This window comes from Lissotriton helveticus, chromosome 10 (genome assembly GCF_964261635.1).
Source record: "Lissotriton helveticus chromosome 10, aLisHel1.1, whole genome shotgun sequence".
Taxonomy (NCBI): domain Eukaryota; kingdom Metazoa; phylum Chordata; class Amphibia; order Caudata; family Salamandridae; genus Lissotriton; species Lissotriton helveticus.
In genome coordinates, this window is record NC_136071.1 from 43166422 (window position 1) to 43188606 (window position 22185).

Here is a 22185-nt window from a genome sequence, read left to right on the forward strand (position 1 = left end):
TGGGATGGAAATGATGATGTGATGTTGCCCATCTGGACTGTAGATTGGGTTACAGACAATATTGACCAGAGGCACTTTAATGCCCATTTAACTTCAAACCACTCATTTTCAATTGCACGCTAGTTGTACTCTCTGGTAAACTGGTAATTGATATTTTAAATTGGTGAATTACCCAACTTTATGGTAGAAATATATTTTTCTGAGTTTTTATGAAAATGTATTGAATATTATTTAAAGAGTTCTGTTTTTCATGAAGATGTTGGCCTGGTTATCAGATGCGTATATATGCTGCTCCATCTGAAAAGGTTGTCTAATTATAAAAGTCTTAAACATATATTTTTAAATATTGATAGTGACACGTTTCGGCACTCTGCCCACTTTATTTGAAGGTATCTGCTTTTTTTGGCCTATTTGAAGTTTCTTAAGTGTCCCCTAGGTTAGCGGGCTTGAAGTGACCATCCTTGGGGAAAAATATAACTTGGGAGACACTATTTACATTGTTCTACCACACCTTCTGACAGTGTTTATAATACGGGATAATTATCCAATAATAAAGTAAAACACCTTCAATTATGATTTTGATAAAGGAAGTGAACATATTCCTAGTTCATTAATGCCTCTACCATTGCTATCATTAATCAACATGAATATTTGGGAATTAAATTAAATTATAAACTCTCATTGGTGGTACAGGTAGATTTGCCGTCTATCAAATGTTCTCATGAGAAAGTGTTCATACATTCGTTTTATGCATCTTAAGGTTCAGTCTTTCCACGGGGCATATGAGCAACAACAAGCGATAATTATCGCTAAGCGCGCTCAGTGCTAGGATAATTATTCCCAGCTATCGCTGGATTTTATCGCGGAGTTATCGTGCTATCAGCTACGCTTATCTTCAAAGCGATAAAAATGCCAGAGTTAGCAGCCAAATGTGCGATTATCGCTCGAAATCCAGCGATAATCGCACAACGATTGATGATACGTTGTTGATAGGGCAGGGCAGACTTAGCCATTATATACACCTTCCATTGGATATAATGGTTAAGTCAGATTGAAAGCAGGCGTAAGAAAAGTAGCGATAAGCACTGTTAGCGCTACTTTTCTTATGGCCATGCAAGTTAGCGGGAAGTTTGTTGATAGGAGAAATGTCTGTTAGCGCCATTTCTCACGTTATTTTTGTGCAGAACGCCCACTTTGCATCTCATTAGAGATGCAAAGCTGGGCATTGAGGGAAAGGACGCTAAGGCAAGGATTCACGCGATAGCGTGACCTTGCTGATAATGCTATAAAATTATTGCCGCTTTTCGCCCGAAAATGGACGCTAAAGCAGCGATAATTTTATCACGGTGCCTTGATGATATGCCCCCAAGTTACTTCAACAGAATTTTTTAGCTAAGTTTGATTCCATATATTGCACTTGTGTTCATGAAAATGTAAGAAACGGTTTGACCTTCTTCAGGGCAACTGCCTTTGAAAGATCTGACTGAGGTAAAGCCCTCCGGTGCAGAGACTGAATATCGAGTACAAAATATCAAGTTGCACAAATATCGAGTCATTAATATCGTGGGTCAGAAATATCGACAGTAAGAACATCGTGGTCAATAATATCGACTTAAGGTAAGCTTTATCGATTTCAAAAATATTGAAGTGTTTAATATCGTTTGTAAAAATATAGTTGTTAATTTTTTTTTGTTATTGGTATGTTTTTTAATACATATTTTATATGTATGTGATGTATGTTTTTTGCATAAGATTTGTTTGTATTTTTAATATATGTTAAATTTTTAGTAGTTAATAATTGTTTTTTATTTTTATTTTGCGCATTTAGTTCCGTAGTAGGTTGTGGGTATATATGGGAATAGGGTGGGAAGTAATTTAATTATATCACATTTATTGATTAATTTGTATTTCCTAATATTTGTTTAGTTGAGATATTATAGTGTAAAGTAATTCATAATTAATTAATTAATAATTGGTTGTTAATTAATTTTAATTCATTCATCGGTAATCAATTATAGTAATTTTTGTAATTAATGTTAGGTGTATGTTGTGGTGTTTGTAGGTGTGAAAGGTGGGAAGTAATTTATTTTAAATTTATGAATTAATAATTGTTGTTAAATAATTTTAAATAATTAATTTGTCATTATTTTGGTAATTGTGTAATTAATTCAATTTGTGCGTTGTGGTTTTTATAGGTGTAAAGGGTGGAAAGTACATTATTTTTAACTGATAAATAAATAATTGGTTGTTAAATAATTTTTATAAATTAATTGGTAATTCATTAAAGTAAATTTAGGTGTGTGATATGGTGTTCATAGGAGTAAATGGTGGGAAGTAATTTGTGTTTAATTAATTAATGTATAGTTGTTAATTAATGTTAAATATTTGATATTGATTTTTGGTCAATGTTTATTTTTGTGTGTGTTTTTTTACTTTTAAAGGGGTAAAGGGTGGGTATTAAATACCATTTATTATTTACTTATTAGTTGTTAATAGTAATAGTTTTTAATTTTAAAATAAGTTTTAATTCTGTTTTATTGTTTTATAGTTTAATTTAGTTGTGTGTTGTGGATATTATAGTGTTAAAGTGTGTGTAGTCAATTAATCTTTATTTGTTTTTTGTAATAATAATATTTCTTTAATTATGTAAATTATGTAAATACATTTAATAAAACATGTTGAAGTATTTTGTTATTGGTGTGGTGTTATAGGGTAGGAAATAAAATAAATACATTTATTTTTTAATTAATTGTTTTGTTTGTACATATTTTCTAGTCTAAGACAATAATTTTTTTGTAAATGTATTTATTAATTTATTTGATATACTATTTGTAGGTTATTGTTATATGTAATTAATATTATAATATGTGTTCTTTTTATATGTTTAATATATATATATATATATATATACATATATATATTTACATATTGTTTATTAATTTGTATTTTATTTTTTAATATTTAATATATATTTATTTGAGTGTTTGAGTGTGAATAGTATTTTTTTTCCTCCGGTATCCAACACTTTCCTTACTGTTGCTCTCACTGGATTGAGAATAGTAAGTTTGATCCCTCCGCTATCTAACACTTTCCCTACTGTTGCACTCTTTGCAGTGTGAGTAGTAATTGTTACCCCTTTGCTAGCCAACATTTTCCCTACTGTTGCACTCACTGGAGTTGGAATAGTAAATTTTATTTTTTTGCTATCAAGACTTTCCCTGCTGTTTTGGGCATTTTAAGTTTAATAATGTTTTCATTCTTTAATCTTTCTAGAATATTTTTTTATATTTTAAATTATGTATATTTATATATTTTATTTTTATATAATTGTAAAGTTTTAAAATAAATGTAAGATAATAGTTTATTAATTATTTTAAAGTAAATGTATATGTATAAATGATTATTTTTTTTTTAATTAAGTTTATTCGTTATATTTTGTAAAAATGTAAATTCAATTGAATTTATTTTGTTAACATTAATATTAATATTTAATATGTATGGTTGTATTTTATATATATATTTTTACATCTATATGTTTACATCTATATTTTTGATTCAATATTTTTGTTCTTACCTGTTTAAGTATGGGAGTTGGTATTTTTGTAGTATATATTTTTTGCTCGATATTTTGAACATCGAAATTTTTAACATTGATATTCCATCAGTGAACTGAGGGGAATCACAAGTTATAATGAAGATTTTTTAAATAAGAGAAGTTTCGTCCATAGGTTTGAAATTGTTTAGAAGAGGGTAGAATGCCTCTGTGATAAGTAAAGGGAGATACAAAAGATATTTGAGAAGAACAACCTATCTGGAAAGTTTTCAGTGTTTACAATAATTTTCTCAAAAATCTTTTTTTTTTAAATAACAATGCACTTTGTAATTGCTTTGAGTCACAGAGACAACTCGTCAAGTAACATCGCATTAATTCATTCATAGATCAATAGTCATTGGACGTAGATCGCCCCATTAGCATAGGGCGTTCCTTTTCATTTCTGAATTGTAGTTATTCACACACAATTGCTTTTACAGACTCCAGCAAATATGTGATTCGCATTGTTCTACAGCTTTTTTCAGGTCTCTATCATTCTACATAAGTGTATGTCTTCATAGCCCAGGATTATTTTTAATAGGATGACAATTCTCACTCGTCTTTCTGTAATAAAATCTATGTGCCTTGAATGGGTTCTATATGTTGTTCTTGCAATAGATTAGTTAAGTATAGTTGTTGTCATGATTCTGGGTCCACTAGTATTGGTTCAACCAAATTGATTACTGTTTCTGATTGCTGGCACCCACACGCTTTGCCTCCTGGATAAGAAAAGTTAGGCTAGGAATGTTGTGCAGTGATGTGCATGGGTGGAGGCAACTGTTGGCATGAGGAGAGCATTTGGAGAAATGGTCTACACAAACTTGTGAGACACCAGGACCCACATTAAATGTAACTGGATTGGAGGAAATTAAATCAAGAGATTGGCCTTTGGAACGGGTAGGGGTCTTGATAAGTTGCATCCATTGATTAGGGCGCAAGACAACATTTCCAATGATAAGTCTGCATGTACATTGATATAACCTAGAACTAGTAGCTTATTGAAGGACACCAAAAGAGACGCTACGCAATCAATCATGGTGGTAGTAGGTTTCAAATTTGCTGGGGACGGGCAGCTTGCCCGGAGGGATTTAAACACCTGAAAGGGGTGTCATCTAGGCCTTATTAGGAGGAGTTCTGCCTTGCTACAAGTAGGACAATAAAGTCTCTTTATTAGACGGTTGTCTTTGAAAATAAGCGTGACGCCAACTCAGTTAGGATGATCTTGCTTCATGATCTAAAATCCGACTGGTAAGTACTGAGCAGGGACTGGATTACTATGTTCTTTTAGTCAAGTATACATTAGAAATGCTATATAAATATGGTTATCTAGGAGGAGAACAAAAAACTCAATGGTGTGCTTTGCCGTAGACTGAGCATTGATCAAAACATGAGTGAGGTACGATCTTCTGTATTGTACCTGCCTAAGACTGGAACGGGATTGGGGGTGAAAGAGAGGGCATTTTTAGAGAATCCAGAGGATGGGAGGATGGATAGCAATCCTCTCGGGGGGAAGGAGAGGATGTTGTGTGGAGGGACCCATGTGCGAGGAGAATAGCAAATGTTTAGGAGATAGTTTCTGTGGTAGTAAGCCAGGGGACTCTTACTTGCCTGAAAACTGGAATTGTCCTGTACCCTTTGCATGGACGGGCACAGATGGGCTTGCACAGATGGGTGATTTAAAATAACAAGTTGAAATTACAAAAGTGTTGTAGCCAGGCAACCCCCCACAAAAAAAAGAACCAAGGCAAGGTCTGTTGAAGTAGACAGCAAAAAACACAGTTGATGGACAGAATGTAGAACAATGTCATACATTCACCCCAGTACAAGGATCTGGGCCTAAATCCATCGTTTTTTTGCACTCCACACCACCCTGGGTTATACACTGGCTATATGCAAATCAGCTCTGACCCTGTGCCTCATGGGAACAGTCCAGTCCGAACTACCAAGCCATGTCTTTCCCAGACCGGAATCAAGCATCCAAGGACCGGTTTCTGGCTATCAGCCTTCATCAGCCTGGATAGCTTGACTCCAGTGGTGTGGAGAGCACCCACACTGGATTGGACTAAGGTGATCAAGGCAGCCATATTGTCTATGTGGTCAAGTAATGCAGGAATAGTCGACTTTCACTCTCAGAACCGAGCTACCTCTCCAATCATACTATGATTTTTATATTTGCCTTTGACCCTGTATAGCTCTTTGCTTCCTTTTGGTAAGGGTTGTGCTATATTAATAACACAGGCATACATACACACAAACATTCATACATATTGTATCTGTTCTTGTGCAGACTGAAAAAGATTGAGGGCCAGATGTACGACCCTTTTTTGCGGCCAGAAACAGGCGATCCTCCCGTTTGCGACCGCAAAGAAAGGTAATGGCATGTACAAATGCTATTTTTCGAGTCACTGACTTGCAAATTAGCATTTGCTACTCCCGCTAATAGCAAGGGGCATGCTTTCCTAATAGCGAGTCACCATGCCATGTACAAATGTTTTGCGATCGCAGTTGTGGACGCAAAACACTCGTGGTTTACCACCTACTCTCAGTAGGCGGTAAACCACTCGCAAACGGAAAGGGGTCCCCAGGGGACCCCTTCCCCTTTGTCAGTATGTGAGAAAATATTTTTAAGAGCAGGCAGTGGTCCCAAGGACCACTGCCTGCCCGTTGAAAAAATGAAACTGAAAAGTTTCATTTTTCTTTTTAAATGCATCCTGTTTTCCTTTAAGGAAAACGGGCCTGCATTTAAAATAAAATAAAAATTGCTTTATTTAAAAGCAGTCCCAGACATGATGGTCTGCTGACCCCAGCAGGCCACCATCCCTCGGGGCAGGCGCTTATGTAAGAAATGTACAGACTGAACAAGTTTCACCCAGTGGGAGGTACTAGGAAGCTTCGCATGGTAGGTGCTAGGCACAGTAAATGAAATCTGTAGATTGGCTATAATTTTTTAGATTTGGTCTGAATGACTTGTTTAAACATTTGAAGCGGCTATGTGCTGGTTGTAAAAGTGGTGATTAACTGGAATTTAAATTCTTGATTGTAGACTCGCATTGTATTGTGTTGTAATTTTGTTGTCTTGAGTTGTTAGGGTTTTCAAACATCATTGTTGTACCAACGTCAATAAACTTACGAAAAGTTTAGGTGTCACAACAAAAGACATTGTAGGTGTGTTTTATGTTAACCAAGACTCTTAGGGGCTGATTCCGTTCTCGCTCGGAAGGGCACCAAACGCGATCCGGTCGGAAAAAGTACAAGCCGTACGCGTGTTTCCCGTCAGACTCGTACAGCTATACGAGCGAGCAAGTATGATGCGAGCAACGTGAAATTCACTGACCGAGTCATTTCCATGTCCGAACCGCTCCGTACATCTCGTCCGTAAATAAACCGTGCCGTGCAATGGATGCAATTTACGACCGAGCCAGTACGATGCACGCGTCGGACAGCCGGTCCGAGAAGTTGCCTTTGGGGGTACGCGTCGGACCCTTTGTCACCCGCAGCCTTACAACTCAAGGGTCTCCCCAACACAGGCATGTATGGTGTGGGGTACTGACACCTACCCACTGTAGGGAGCTCCCTTGTGCGAGACGTACCAATTCAGTCAACGGGAGCCCATGTACGCATCGTACGACCGGCTCCCATTGACTTTTACAGGAGTCTGACCGAACCGAGTCCGGTATTATGCAGCATGCGGCCTCATCGTACTCGCTCGGTTAGACTGCAGGACTCCGGCTCGGTCGGAAAACACTTCGAATCCGGCTCGGTCGGAGAGCTTTCCGACCCAGATCGGAATCGGCCCCTAGGAGAAGAAGTCAGATCCGAAGGTGCAGAAAATTGTGGATGTATTAAAGATTCTTACCCTCTTATATGTAATAACACTGTAAGAAGTCATTGTGGACGTATTAAACATTTCAGCTCTCAGAGATGTCATAACACAGCTTGAACTCCAAGACTCTGAGATGGTACCTCACTGCAGGTAATCCTTGTAGGTGTATTAAACATCCCTACAGTCTGAGATATCACAACACTTCTGGAAAACAGTGTGGGTGTGCTAAACATTACCTCCTAAGTCTTCCTCGCCACATGATAAATGAAGTGAGCTTCAGTTCCACACCAGAACCCTCCAAAGCAAAAAGTCAGCATCCCATGCCTCCAATCCCTTCCCAACATGGCCAACCCTTATCACCTCTTACCTCTACAAGAGGCGAGTCGGTACATTCCACAGCCTGTTTTTTAGGTCGAGACAGGGCATCACATGCGCTACTCTGCAAGGCATGCTATGTTAGAGTATGTACTTGAAGGCTCCAGTTACTGTCCTTTCCCTTTTTGATTTGTGAATAAGTTTGGTAGTCCCTCCTTAGTACCGCCTTTTCCCATTTTGTAACCTCCCATGAGGACTGGTCCTTTTACTGTGTGTTCTTACTCGTATGATTTATTTACAGTCTGTGAGCACTACTTTCGGAACTGGCTTTCTCCTACGGCACACAGACATGCTTTCCTGCAACAGGGTCACTTTTCAACTCTCTGTAATCTGTGCTCCTCATCGCCCGGGCGCCGCGCTTTAGTTTTCAGCACGGTGCCCGCTTTCATATTCATATCAACATGGGCGCCAGCTTAATATTTTAGCAGGCGCCCACTTTTATAAAGCACCACGGTATACCACTCTGATCAACAACAATGACGGGCGCTTTTTCTTCTTTCAGGGCGGTTCGCACAACTTAAATTGCCCCTCCTCTGGTGCCTCTCTCTGTATGGGAAGGGAGCCCATGAGAGAGAGATGGCTCTTGGGTGTGCATTATGCGTGGCAGTGTCACCCGAGCATGAATTGGGTGCTGCATTTCTTTTGTTTTGCATGCTGCTGAATGCTCCTTGAAGCTGTTCTTGCTCCCCCCCTCTCTTCTTCGCATTGAGCCCTCGCCCCACCGGTCCTAGGATGCTTGTTTCCAGTCCAAGGAGGACCTGGCCTGACAGTTCGGGCTGGACTGTTCCCATTGGACGCAGGGTCAAGACTGATTTGCATATGGCTGTGTCCGAACTGGAATGGCATGGAGTGTAAAAAAACGATGGAATTAGGCTCAGATCTCTGTACTGAGGTGAATGTATGACATTGTTCTGCATTCTGTCCATCAATAGTTCTTTTTGCATTTGTCTACCCCCCACTTGGCACAAACGCAACCTCACCCTTCATAAGGCAGCAATGCCTCTTCAATGCGTACTCCTCCTATGCAGCATTTGCTGCTCTGCCAGACCTCTTCCCTCGCTCCTAGGGGTCTCCCAGTCCCTACTCTACCATGAAGTGCTGGAACTCGGCAGACGCCAGCAGTGCTATAAAAGTTGCACCGCCTCAACAGGTCCCGCTGGTGCCAAATGCTTGTATATTTCCTCAATCTATATTGCCTTCATTTTGTATATCTGTGTTTTGTTGTCTTTGCTATGTACCCATACGGCAAACAGATAAAACGCAGTATTTCTTTTGCATGCAAAGAGTGTTTATTTTGTATTTTTATTTTATTTTATGGAGTTTTATATAGTGCGAAATTGACCCAAAGTATCGGGTATCAGAGCGCTTTACATAGCACCAGTTGCGTTACATGAGGACACATTCATTTTTTTAGGCACTGGGAGATTAAACTGTTCCCACTACCGGCCCAGAGCTGCGCACGACCGTTGGCCAACGCAGCCCCGCCCACTCTTTAGAACTTCGGCACCGTGGTGAAATTTGCGCCGCAGTTAAGGAGTTAAGTGATTTGCACAGAATCACAGGATGTTCAGGGTCATTGCCAAGACTCGAAACCGGCTCCCCAGATTCGAGGTAGACCACCCTAGCCGTTAGGTCAACTCCTCTCCCCTCTTCATGTGCTCCTTACCAGAGCATTGCTCCAGCAAGCACGATATGATACCATGAACCCGAATCACTGACAGAATATCGACCAATAGAATATCGACCTACAGAAACATCGATGCTGGAATATTTAGACTGTGTACCCATGAACCCGCCTGAGGTAAGCGCATCTTGCAGTCTTGAGCCAGCCGTTCTCGCCCGTGTTCCGTAACCCCCTCACAAAGGGTCACTCCGGCTTGGACAACGTTTCTATTGAACTTGCAGCAGCCGCCAGCTAAAGGCCAACCGGGCAGACTATTTCTAACAAACAGAAAAAAACGCCACCACCACACGCACAACGTGTTTTATCTACTCCATGACAAGCCCCATAATGTATGTGCCAAACGCAATAAGTTCGCCCCGTGGCGAGTGAGCTTGCATTATACACTGAAAGCCCGTATTTCCCTTAACGCTACAACCCAGCACAAAAAAAACATACTTTAATAGCGTGCCCCCGCTATACATTGATTTATGCCAACAGCAAAGCGCCATTTATTTTGAAAGCTTGTGTGCTAGGGAGGAGGACAGAGTGCTTTTAGTCTTGGACAGTTATGTATCCTAAAATATAGTTAAAAAGACTCTAGTAAAACAGGTTATTTCGCCTGGATTTACCCCTGGAAAAGCCATGCTGTTGTCCCTAATTAAAATGTGTTTCTCCAATAATTGTCACTAATAAGTTGTGGAGCCTCGGGAAACCAGTTCTTGCTTTTACACAATAAAACACCTTATCCAGTAGTATACGTGCAAAATGCCCCCTCCAAAAATCCACACTGCAGCATTTGAAGCCGCCACACTGGCAATGCTCCTGCCTCGATCACTCTTTCTTTGTCTGTTTCTACGATAAATGTTTCACCTGTTCAAAATTAGAAAAAACGTTCCGGGAAATAATGGTAAGTAGAACTTTATTGTTTGAATAATGAAAATCATTACAATAGTAAACATTTATCAAAGATTTTTAAAAAAAATTAAAAAACGTGTATCCATATTACTAAAATATTTACACATAGTAGAAAAGACACGCATTTTGTCTTGGAGTTGCATCTTAGCTTTAAACCATTTGTTTTAGTTTTTTTCTTTTTTTCTTTTTTTTTTTCTCTGGGGATCCACCTAAGGGTGTCCATTTAGTCCATTCGTATCATCACAGTGGGTTAAAAGGAAAGGTTCATCCCTAAATGATTAAAAAGTCCTGGCCATCCATCTTTGTTAGTGAAATATTAACTTCATCTGATCAGTGCAACTTAATAACGGGCAGTTAAAAAACAGTGGGGACCAAGGTTGGCCCTACTGATGTAACATCTGCTAAGAACACGTGCCAAGACCCTAGTCGTTAAGGATGAGTGGTTGGTCGCGCTAATGGCGTGGGTCCATTAATATGGTGGAGGCCCTACATGTAGTGATTTAAATGTTCTTCGAGCGCACGGGGGGGGGGGCAAGAGGTAATCCATGTGAGAAAAGGCCAATGTCGGCTGATATTTGGAGTAGCAAAGGGCTTAGACCGCCCTTTTACAATTGACTATTATTTACTTGCTGGCTCTCTCTGGTTATAAATGTTCTTACTGCTCGTGTCATGAACTTAGTGAACCGAATATTGAGCAGTGAATTGTCCGGATTCATTGAAGCAATATTAGCTTGTCGGCACGTGCGGATGCCAAGTTTATTCCATTCACTCTTTAACATGATTTTTCGGTCGTCAAGTAGTGTGGGGCAGAGACATGCCACATGCTCAATCGTTTCCTTGCTACTCCCGCAACCCCTGCACATTATAATATTGTTTACGCGTTGCCATCTCGGCAGGTGGTACAGGAATGGCCATTCGCCCATTCTGAGGGCTATGAATTTTTTTTTCCATTGCACAGAATAAGTACATGACAGATATGGGGCCATAGTCCCTGGCTGGAACCGTGATACAACTGACCAGGCATGCTTACGTTGGGCCAATTGGGCTCTGTCTGAATGGAAGGACCAAAGGTGGACGTTCCTTTTAATGTGGATTTTCAGTGCCTGCTGCGGTGGATTCGAGCTCCAGATTTCTTCTGAGTCCAGAAGTTTTAGGGAATGTTGTAGATAACGCCAATATGATCTACCAAGTTGTCCGGCTGAGATTTCCTGCCATAAAAGAGCCTCCAGTGTTCCTTCTCTGGAGGTACGCAACTTGTTACACAGCCTGATGAAGGCTTCGGCCCCTACTGCTGATGGTCTTGAAGGCCAAACTAGAGACGTATTTGAGCGGGAGATGAGGATTTCGGGAGGTTCAACACTTGTTTGAATGTTCTTGTTATTATTTTATTCACAAGGTTGTTGTCCTTCCCTTGCATGATCTCCTGGCTGTAAGTGAGGAAATTGATGATTTTTGCCTTCATAACTGTTATGAGTGGGGTCAGACTCGGCCCAGACAGTCGCCTGGCAAGCGACTTAAATGCCACCTGGATTGTCAAAGCTTTGGCTTCTACCTCGTCTCTATGTTTGGAGAATGAGCCCCTTTTATCCATGTGGACCCCCAGGTACTTATAAGAGATGGCTTTGTCAACACTTTTGCCATTGTACAGCCAGCCGCCTCCTCGATATTTCCTTGACCCAAAGGTGATTGCCCTTGTCTTTGTTAGATTCAATTCCAGTTTGTTCCCGGTGGTGTAAAGGGCCAATTGATCCAGGAATCTCTGCAGGCCTACCCTGGTGTGGCTCAGCAGCACTAAGTCGTCAGCGTACAGTAGGTTGCTGACTCTTACCCCGGCAAGTTTTGGAGGATGGGAGTTGACTTCGTCGAGTAACTCTGACAGGTCAGAGATGAAGAGATTGAAAAGAAGGGGCGCTAATACACATCCTTGTTTCACTTCGCGTGATGTTGGGATTTTCCTTGAGGTATATGATCCGTCCCCGAGTTTTATGCGGATCCATGTGTTGGTGTGTAGCGCAATTATTGCTCGTAGAAGAATTGGTGTAATCCCTAGTTTCTTCAATTTGAGCCATAGTAGACTACGGGGTACGCGGTCAAAGGCGGCCTTAAAGTCCACGAAGCAGCCATGCAATAACATTCCTGAGGAAGCCGATTTGTCCAACAAGACAGATATTGTAAGCAAATTTGTAATGGTGCCTGATTTTTGCACGAATCCTGTCTGGTTGAAGGGTATTAGGTTATTTTTTGATGCCCAAGACCCCAGATCTTGAAGGAGCAGTTTGGCATAATATTTTGATTCTACATCCAATAGGGTGATCATCCTATAGTTTTCGGGTCTGATCTCTTGCCTCCCTTGTAAATTGGATGTATAATTGCGCCTCGCCACGAATCTGGTAATGTCGAATTGGTCCAGCAATAGGAAAATAGGGGTGCCAGTTGATGGGCCCAGAATACTGTGTCATTTTTAAACAACGTCTGTGGTAGCCCATTTGGCCCTGGGGCTCCGTCTCCGCGACCCTCGGTTATGATTCGAACAGTTTTATCCATGATGGTTTCAAAATTTGTGAGGGTTGTAATATTTGTTGCCGGTGGCCTCCTTATGTTTGATTCAGCTTTTTTCTTTAGTGAATCTGCATCCGTTGTGCCCAATGGTTGGCAGCGGTAGCGTTGTTGGGCCAATACCAGGGACTTTACCGGGAGACCAGCTTCTTTTTCTTGTACCTCGAAATGAGTTGTTAAATAGAGAACCCATTCAGCTTCGGAGATGTTGGCGCTACTTTGTCCTCCCTGCTTGTGTGTTTTGGAGTTGACGAGTGACCAGAAAGCTTTTGGGTTGTGACTTCTGCTTGCTTGTGTCAGTTTTAGCCAAAACTGTTCAGAATGTTTTTTTTTTTCTAGAAATATTGCTTGTCGAAGTGCTTTCTGGGCTACCTTGTAGTTGTTAAATATCTGATCTTCTCCTGGATGCCTACGAGCTTGTCTTAGTGTACTATTGCGTATTGATTTTAATTTCTTAATTTCATCTGTTGTTATTGCTGGGTTAAATTTTTTGGTTTTTCTTGAAGTACGGGAAAAGTTTTTGAGCAGGTCCCGGGAAATGGTGTCCCATGCTGTAATAGGCGATGATTCATTGGTGCTCCTTATGTCTTGCAGGGCTCTACATTTACCCATTATTGCTGGTATGATTGGGTCTGACCATTCCGTTCCGGGAAATAGTTTTTTTAATATATATATTTGTTTCTCCCAAATTAAAACGGTTCTTCATTTGCTACGTGATGAATTTAATAAAACAGTGCAGTGAAGCTTCAAAATGCAGCAATTTGGATAGCTGCGCTGTGCCGTGTTTTGATATGGCAAAGTGCATTTTAACCCCTCCCATGCTCATGACAAGCTCAGCTCATCATGAGCCGGCGGTGCTCGTGTGCTCAGGGCGTTAGAACGCTTACACGCGGGGCTAATTCCCCTGCTGTGCTGAGCGTTCTAAGGAAACGGGTGTGGCCGTGACGAGCTCAGCTCGTCATGAGCACACGAGCGCCGTGGCTCATGACGAGCTGGGTTCATCATGAGCACCGTGGTGCTGTGCGTGCCCCCCACGCCCCCCAGCACAGCGGGGGAATAACCCCTGCATCCAAAGGGTTAAAACACTGCAGCCAGTACCTCAATAAAGCTTTGCTTGATAACATAAACTGGAAGGGTCAATTCAAAGACCCATCTATATAATGCTATTGTGTCAATAACATCTACATAGCCAGCTGCACATGCGACTGACTCAACCAGAATTCCAAACAAATCCCCTTGCCTGGAAATCTACCTATTTCATTATTGTCCAGCCAGCATTGAAACGACATTTGTGAAATGCAATGCTCCTTTGCTGCAGCTTTTTTTGGGTAACTTTTCTCACAATATATAGGCAGTCGGGGACCAGAGGTGCTGTCATCTCTGTGAAGTAGATGCTATTTCAGTTAATAAAACCCGCTGCCACGTATTTAAGCTCTTACTCTGTGCTTGTATTAATGTGTGCACTTATATTTTATATTTATGGCTCCATCTTCAAAGCAGAAGACACAATTCCACACCACACAATTTAAAACAACCCAGCATAATTACACTATACATAATACCACTCAGCACAACTTCATTCAACTCTTCATATTAACGCCTTAACTGCGGCCGTTATTTCGGCACAGTGCGGGCGTTCTGAAGAGTGGGCGGGGCTGCGTCGGCCGTTGAACGTTCGCAGCACCAGCCAGGTAGTGCTCCGAACGTTCAGTGGCAACGGCAGCAGCAATGGGGTTAACACTCTACTGACTACCATACAAATACACCCCACATAAAACCAATTGATACCACTTAGCAACAATCCACATGAATATACGCCACATCAAGCCACATAATTCCAATCAGCACAGTTCTACGCTACACAAATCAACTAAAAACGTTTCAATTACACACCAAATAATTCAACAACAACAAAACATAACACAAATCAACAACATAAGTACATAACACATCACATACATACAATCAACACCACATAATTCTATATCACACCACAAAATTCAACAGCCGACCACAAAATTAAACTCCACTACATAACACTCCACAACACAAAATAACATACAACATAATTACTCTCCATAACACGCAATACCACCACACTCAATTCCTGTGCACTAAATACCAGATAATTACTATCCACATAATTTCACTGCACACTGTGCCACATAATTCCACTACACACCACATACATCCACTCCAAATCAAAACACATAAGTAAAAAACATTTACAACGTCAATAGCTCATAATTGTTGTAAATGCAAGACCTATTGCATTGCAAATGCTTGTTTAGTTCTGTGCTGACTATCCAAGTGCACTTTGAGGTAAGTTCGAGATCCTGCTCTAGCAGGATCATGGACCCCTGGGTGGACGCCCTGCCCTTGTGGGCCTGAATGCAAAGGTGTCTACCCCTTTCCTTCCCCCGTTTCCCCTATGTGGCAGGTTTCGGTTAGGCTCTGTTATAGCGAGCCAAGGGTCAATAGGGAGCATGCCGCTTATGCAGTCGGGCTAGAACAACTCTTCCTGCCGCCTGTGGCCTAATGTGCGCTGATTCCACCGTTGTGCCCGGTGCAGAGCTTGCTGTGTCATTTACCTGCTTGTGGAGCCGCCCCAGTGGCGCTTCGGTGCGGGGGCCGGGTCAGTGGTTAATCGGTTCCCGGCTCCGGCCCGCTATGGTCGCTTCACCCGCCAGTTCTGGATTTGAAGCTTGGTAATTCCTTCATTCCCCATGTAAAATTAAAAATGCTCTCATTACAGGAGATCCTACCGCTGCTGGTTCAGGGGGAGGTGGTTGTGTCTCTGGACCTTCTGGATGCCTACCTCCATGTACCCATCCACCTGTCCTCCCAGCAATCCCTTTGTTTTTGAATGGGGGGCCACCACTTTCAGTTCCAGGTACTTCCCTTTGGTTTGTCCGCTGCCCCAAGGGTTTTTACAAAGGTGTTGGCCCCTTTGCTCGGGATCCTCCACAGGGAGGGGATCAGGGTTTTTCCTTATCTAGATGACTGGATGATATCTGCCTCTTCTTTTTCTAAGGGGACTCTTCACGTCAAGAGGGTCTGCAAAGTTCTTTCCACCCATGGGTTCCTGATCAACCTCAAGAAGTCTCACCTGTTGCCTACCCAGGAGTTGGTGTTCATCGGGGGTCACCTGGACATGGTCCGAGGGATGGTCTTCTTGCCTCTGGAATGGATGAACACCTGATGGAGGGATCTGGGTTGTCTCCTGGGTCAGGTTTCTGCCCCTGTTCATCAATGGTTGAGGGTTCCGGTGCTGATGTCGGCTACCATCAATGTTCTACCTTGGGCTCACCTCCATTTATACCCCATGGTGAATCATCTCCTGTCCTGGTGGGATCTCTGCTCAGGAAATTTTGACCTACCGGTGGTAGTGTCTCCACAGATCCGTGCCGATCTGGGTTGGTGGTTAGTGGAAGCTCATCTCTCCAGGGGTCTTCCCTTCCTGTTCTCCCCGTCCCAGGTGGCCACAACCGCTGCCAGTCTCCTGGGCTGAGAGCGACCCTGGGTTCCTGGTCTGTTCAGGGTCAGTGGGATCATCTTCAGGTGAGTTGCTCCTCCAACTTTCGGGAGTTGAGGGCTGGTCACCTGGCGTGCCTGGAGTTTGTTCCGGCTCTCGGAGGTCAACATGTTTTGGTCCAGACGGACAATCAGGTGGTGATGGGGTACGTCAATCATCAGGGGGGTTGCAGGGTTCGCTCCCTTTGGCTGCTGACCCGAGATCTTCTGTCCTGGGCGGAGTCTTCAGTCCTGTCCCTCAGAGCGGTGTATCTCCTGGGGAGGAAGAATGTCATGGCGGATCGCCTGAGCCGGGTGTTTCCACCAATGTCTGCCCTCTTTCTGAGGGTCTCTGTGTTTCGGCAGCTTCTGGCCCGGTTTGGGCATCCAGGGATAGACTTGTTCGCGGACAAGTCCAATGCTCTCCTACCTCGCTTCTGTGCTCTCCCCCATGCACAGGGGCATGGCAGTTGGATGCGTTGTCGTTCCTTTGGCAATCCTCCCTTCTGTACGCATTTCCCCCATTTCCCTTGATTCCGGGCGTCCTATGCAAGATTCGCAAGAAGAAGGTGTTTGTCCTATTGGTGGTTTCTGGGTGGGTTCGCTGTCCTTGGTTTCCTCTTCTGAGCGAGCTGGCCGTTCAGGAGTGCTGGACAATTCCGGATCTTCATTACCCCTGCTCCCGGTGGGGGTGTTGCTTCAGCTGCATCTTCAGACCTGGCTCTTAATAGGGTGAACTTACTGCTGCTGGGTTGTTCTGTGAAGGTGGTGGATTTGCTACTAGGTTCCCACTGGTCTTCTACTCTCTGTGTCTTGGGCTTTGTTCAAGGGTGTCTCTACCCAGGATATCTGTCGGGCAGCGACCTGGGCCTCTCCGCACATGTTCAAGGAGCATTACCGGGTGGTTTTGGGTGGTCCTCCTGCTGGGGGTTTTATGTTCTCAGGGCTGGATCCTCCAGCTCGTGATTGTTGTGTTTTGTCATGTGGCCTATGTGGTTTGATCCATTTGTTTTGCTACTTTGGATTAAACCAGTTCCTGTTGCATCTACTCCTTGTCATTGATTTCTTTGTTTGCTGTGAAGCCTCTTGGCTTGGGTATGTGCTCACTTTGTTTATCATGTGGCGAGGAAGACTTACGAGGAGGTAATGCCCTGGTTACTTACCGGTAATCTTCATTACTCTGAGTATTGTCTTCCTCACCACATGAGTTCCCATCCCTCCCTCCCTGGTATGCTATCGGCTTCATTGTTCTTGGGGCTTGGTAGTACTTCCGGCTGTGGAATGGACCGACTCGCCTCTTATAGACGTCAGGGGTGATAAGGGTCGGCCATGTTGGGAAGGGATGGGAGGCATGGGATGCTGACTTTTTGCTTTGGAGGGTTCTGGAATGATGCTGAAGCCCACTTTGTTTATCATGTTGCGAGGAAGACAATACTCAGAGTAATGAAGATTACCGGTAAGTAACCAGAGATTTCACACACTGAGAAATCACAACACTACAGGAAAACATTGTGGGGGGAATTAAGTATTCCATACTGCGAGATATCACACCACTACAACACCACATTGTGAATGGGATGAAATATTTCAATACCATGTTAAAAGATGCCTGGAACCCCACTTGTACCCACTTTGTTCTTTGCCATGCGGCTCAGGGGCGTTAGCAACCTGAGAGCGCATGCACTCTGATATATTACTTCCATGTTCTTAAAACGGGGAACATCCTTTTCGACGCGGATGTTACCCCGCAGTACTTTTAGAATGCGTCCTTTACAACGCAAGTCGTAACCACGATTTGCACTGGAGGGCGCTAGAGGATAAAGAATAGTAAATTTACTATTCCAACACCTTCCCTAGTATCCACGGGGACTGGTGTTAGAATAGTAAATTATACTATTTACTATCCGTGCCCCCAATGCAAGTCGTGATTACGACTTGCGTTGTAAAAGACGCGTTGTAAAAGCACGCGTTGTGACGGTACGCGTCGTACCGTCATACATCCTCATAAAATGCATACATTGGTCTGAGTGTCAATTCTCGTACCCTGTTTGTCTCCACAGTAAAGTGTGTTCTGAGTGTGATCAGTTCTGTCCATCACCGACACTCTCTTGTATTGTCCCCTTCACACTTTCCAGCTTAGAAGAAAACCTGCTCTCCAAAGCGAGTGTTCCTGCCATCTGTGGGCTGGTGGCTGCTGTTCCAGCGCTGAAAACCCTGAAACTGGGCTTCAATGAACTGACAGATGTGGGTGCAGAGCTTCTCTGGCCTATGCTGAGCAGTCCCTTGTGCCAGCTTGAGGAACTAGGGTGAGTAGAAGGCAAGCTGGTGGGTTCTGGCACCAGTAACAGGTGAGCACATGTGGATGTGTGCAAGGAGAAATGTAAGTGAAATATCATGAAAATGCAACTGCACTGTGAAAGTACTCCCAAAACAACCGGTACCACCAAAGACACTTACAGCCACATGCATCAAGCTAAAAACCGGTCGCAAACGGGCAGATTCTCAGAATCTGCCCCTTTGCGACCGGTATTTTTGCATTTGGGATGCATCATCCAAAATGCAAACATCGCAATTTAAGGAATCCCAAATTGAGATTCCTTAAATGCAATGCATCAAAGTCAACAAATTAGCGATTTCGCTAATAGGAGTAGCAAATTACCATGAAGTTCAACTTCATGGTAATTTGCAAAAACTTTGAAAAATGCACTTTTGTGCATTTTTCAAAGTTTCATGTTGCACACACACATTTCCCTAAGGGCATGGGTGTGTGCAACATATGTGCACAGATACATTTCAGGGGTGCAACAGGGTGTCCTTTTGACATCCTGGCACCCTTGAAATTGCATGAGCAATTTGCAATTCGCTAATTGCGATTCGCAAATTGAGAATGTCTTCCCATTCATTCCTATGGGCCTCTAGGGAGTCGCAATTAAGGAATATTAAGAAATCGCAATTTTTTTAGCGATTTCTTCATGCATAGCCTTTTGCTATTCCTTATTAGCGAATCCTTATTTTTCGCTAATAAGGAATCGCAAATGGCATTGTTGATGCATGTGGGCCTTATTGCATTTGTTGCAACCAATCCCCTGTGGGTCTAATGTGATGGGTGTACACCATCTCAATCCCGATATTTTGCACCTTTTTCATGCACTGGATTCCATAAAATTAAAAAGTGGCAACAACATAGATTCAAATGAGTGACACTACTCTGGCATGCACTATTTCGTGCATCATTTCATTAAAGGTTTTTAAAAATTTGAAAACATTGCAGTCTTTTTACCATTTATGGTCTCAAAACTTATAAGCATGATAGGATATGTCTGCTGGTACTGGTCAATATTGATTGAGCTCTCATTAGGAGTGGCCACTTAATTCTAATGGGCCAGTCGGGCAGTTACCCGGCCCCTTGGAATGATGGGATCTGTAGGAACAGCGAAGACCTGGTTACTTTCGCCTTGACATTTGGGCTCCGTGACAAGGGCGGGAGTTGTCCTGACCGGGGCGTTTCAGGGTCTCGATGATGTAACTTTACATGGGAAACTCCAGCGCCTTGAGACCCTCACGGTTGAGTAGAGCGCTATATAAACCCTTGATTGATTGATTGATTGAACTCATTTTAAGAATATTAGGACATTTCTTGGAGCAGGAGTTCAAGCCCTGGGGAAGTGGTGTGGTCTCAAGATAATGTGACTGGAATCAGTTAGGAACAAGATAAACCTGTGTTTAGATGGATTCTAAAAGTGGTGTTTGGAGACTCTCATATTGCCCTGCTGCCCCAAAGCAAAACAACTTCCTACCAAAAGCAGACATGGAGAACCTAGATGGAAGCCATGGCTGTCGGTAAAATTGACTACTGTAACTCTCTAGAAATGGATCTCTTTGAAGCTAGAGGTGTAAAGGATTTACATAATTTCCTTGTGGATAAACATGTAAAAGTCCAGAAAAATTATGTGAAATTATTTGAAATGCAAATCTGGCATTTAGAGCTATATTTTAGTGCAAAATGCTTCCTCGCATCCATTTTGGACAGGCCGACACTTCTGCTAAAACATTGCGCAAAAAACCACAAGCGCTGCAAACATCAGACACTCGTGTTCTGTTTGTTCATGTTGTTCCCATGAAAGGATTTGTACTCTAGTGGACTTGAAATTGCACAACGTGGTTAAAAGGCAAAATGTCTGTATTTTTGAGTAACAAGATTCATGGAAAATGCTGGAAATGTATATGTGATTACGCCAGTGTAGCAAACATTTTGCCCAGGCCTACTTGGCCCCTTTAACCCTGCAGCGGCGCTGGGGGGGCAGGGGGGCGCACAGCGCCCCCTTGCTCGTGACGGAACCACTCCGTCACGAGTTACAGGCGCGCTGTGCTTGAGACGGAGTTGTTCCGTCGCGGCTCCGCCCGCTCAATAGAACGCTCAGAGCAGGCGCTTAATTGATGCTGCGAAGGCGCGGCGGCCGGGCCGTGACGGAACCACTCCGTCATTAGCACAGCGCGTCCGTTGCTGGTGACGGAGTGCTTCCGTCACCAGCACGCAAAGGGTTAAAAGAGTTCTGAGTTCTGCTTCCTGAGCCATTTCAAGAAGCCAGGAAGGATGATCATGTCACCCTTGTCTTTCTTGAAGCTCCCAGCATATTCAAGGGTTCCAGCATCACCTACAAGACACTTCATATGAACACCAAAACTATCAGGCTAGTAAACTGTCAGTGGAAGAAGGGAAAAGAAACATCAGAGGAAAGAAAGGCTTCTTCAAGACTGAACCACCCTAAATTTAAGAGCTTTGCCTTGAAACTCATCCCCACTACCAATGTTCCTGAAATATGGAACTCTCTCCCAGCTGAGAGATCCCCTTGGCAACCTCCTGCTCATTCTTCTAAAACAGCCTGAAGAACTGCCTACTTAGAACTTGGTAACCTTTATCTTCTATTGTTGAACTTTTTAACAGTTTTTTTATCCTATGCAATATTTACTGCCATGTCTGCTTTATGGTAGGCCTAGGTGGCAAATTCCGTCCCGCTCGCGGAATTTGGGTAATTTCACGTTCCGCGGAGAACGCAAAATTGCCCAAAATTCTGCGTTCCGCGACTTTGTGAAATTTTTGGCTTGTTCGCGTTCTCAAAATGCGTGTTCGCGAGATATTTCCCCCCGAGCACGCAAACAGCGATTGCGAACAGTAAAAAAGCATCGAGAACAAGCAATTCCGCGTGTTGGCGGAATTTCTGCGTGTTCGCTGAGATTTTTTACCGTTTCGCGGGGATTTGCGTAACGCGATTACACAAATTCTGCTCACCTCCTCTAATGCTTAGAAATAATGTTGCCTAGAATGATGTAAGGGAAGTGCCACCCTTGGATAGGGTCAAGATCATGCTATAGAAGAATCAAATAAATAATAATAAAAGTATTCAACTAAACCTCTGCAAAACCCAAACTGTACATATGCGCAATCATAGCAAACGACTCCTTGAAATGCCCATGACTCAAATGTAAGTAAAAGTAAGTAGTGAAGGGTAAACTCAAGGCCTCACTCTGCAAGGAATGGTGGGGATGCAGAAATGAATGCTCACAATGTAGAACAGTTAAACAACAAATAGACAAATAAACTAAACCTGACATTCAAATAACAAAGTAGATAGGTACAGGTAAAACGCCAGGAGCAAAAATAGAAGCCATCGAATTAAAAATAAACCTATACATGTTATCAAACATGGGTTAAAATTCAAACCACCAAAAATAGTTCCGTTGTGTGAA

At 42.7% G+C, this 22185-nt stretch overlaps 1 protein-coding gene across 2 annotated transcripts in view; it reads left to right on the top strand.

Annotated features, from left to right (window-relative positions):
• LOC144785866 (NACHT, LRR and PYD domains-containing protein 3-like) overlaps positions 1 to 22185 on the top strand; it is a 251221-nt gene that overhangs the window by 158922 nt on the left and 70114 nt on the right. Inside the window, exon 8 of one of the 2 annotated variants that reach the window (XM_078664719.1) lies at positions 18573 to 18743. The exons of the other annotated variant lie outside the window; for it this stretch is intronic. Within the exon in view, the coding sequence (XP_078520845.1) occupies positions 18573 to 18743 (171 nt within the window). The remainder of the gene's footprint in view (positions 1 to 18572; positions 18744 to 22185) is intronic. 2 annotated transcript variants of the gene reach the window in all.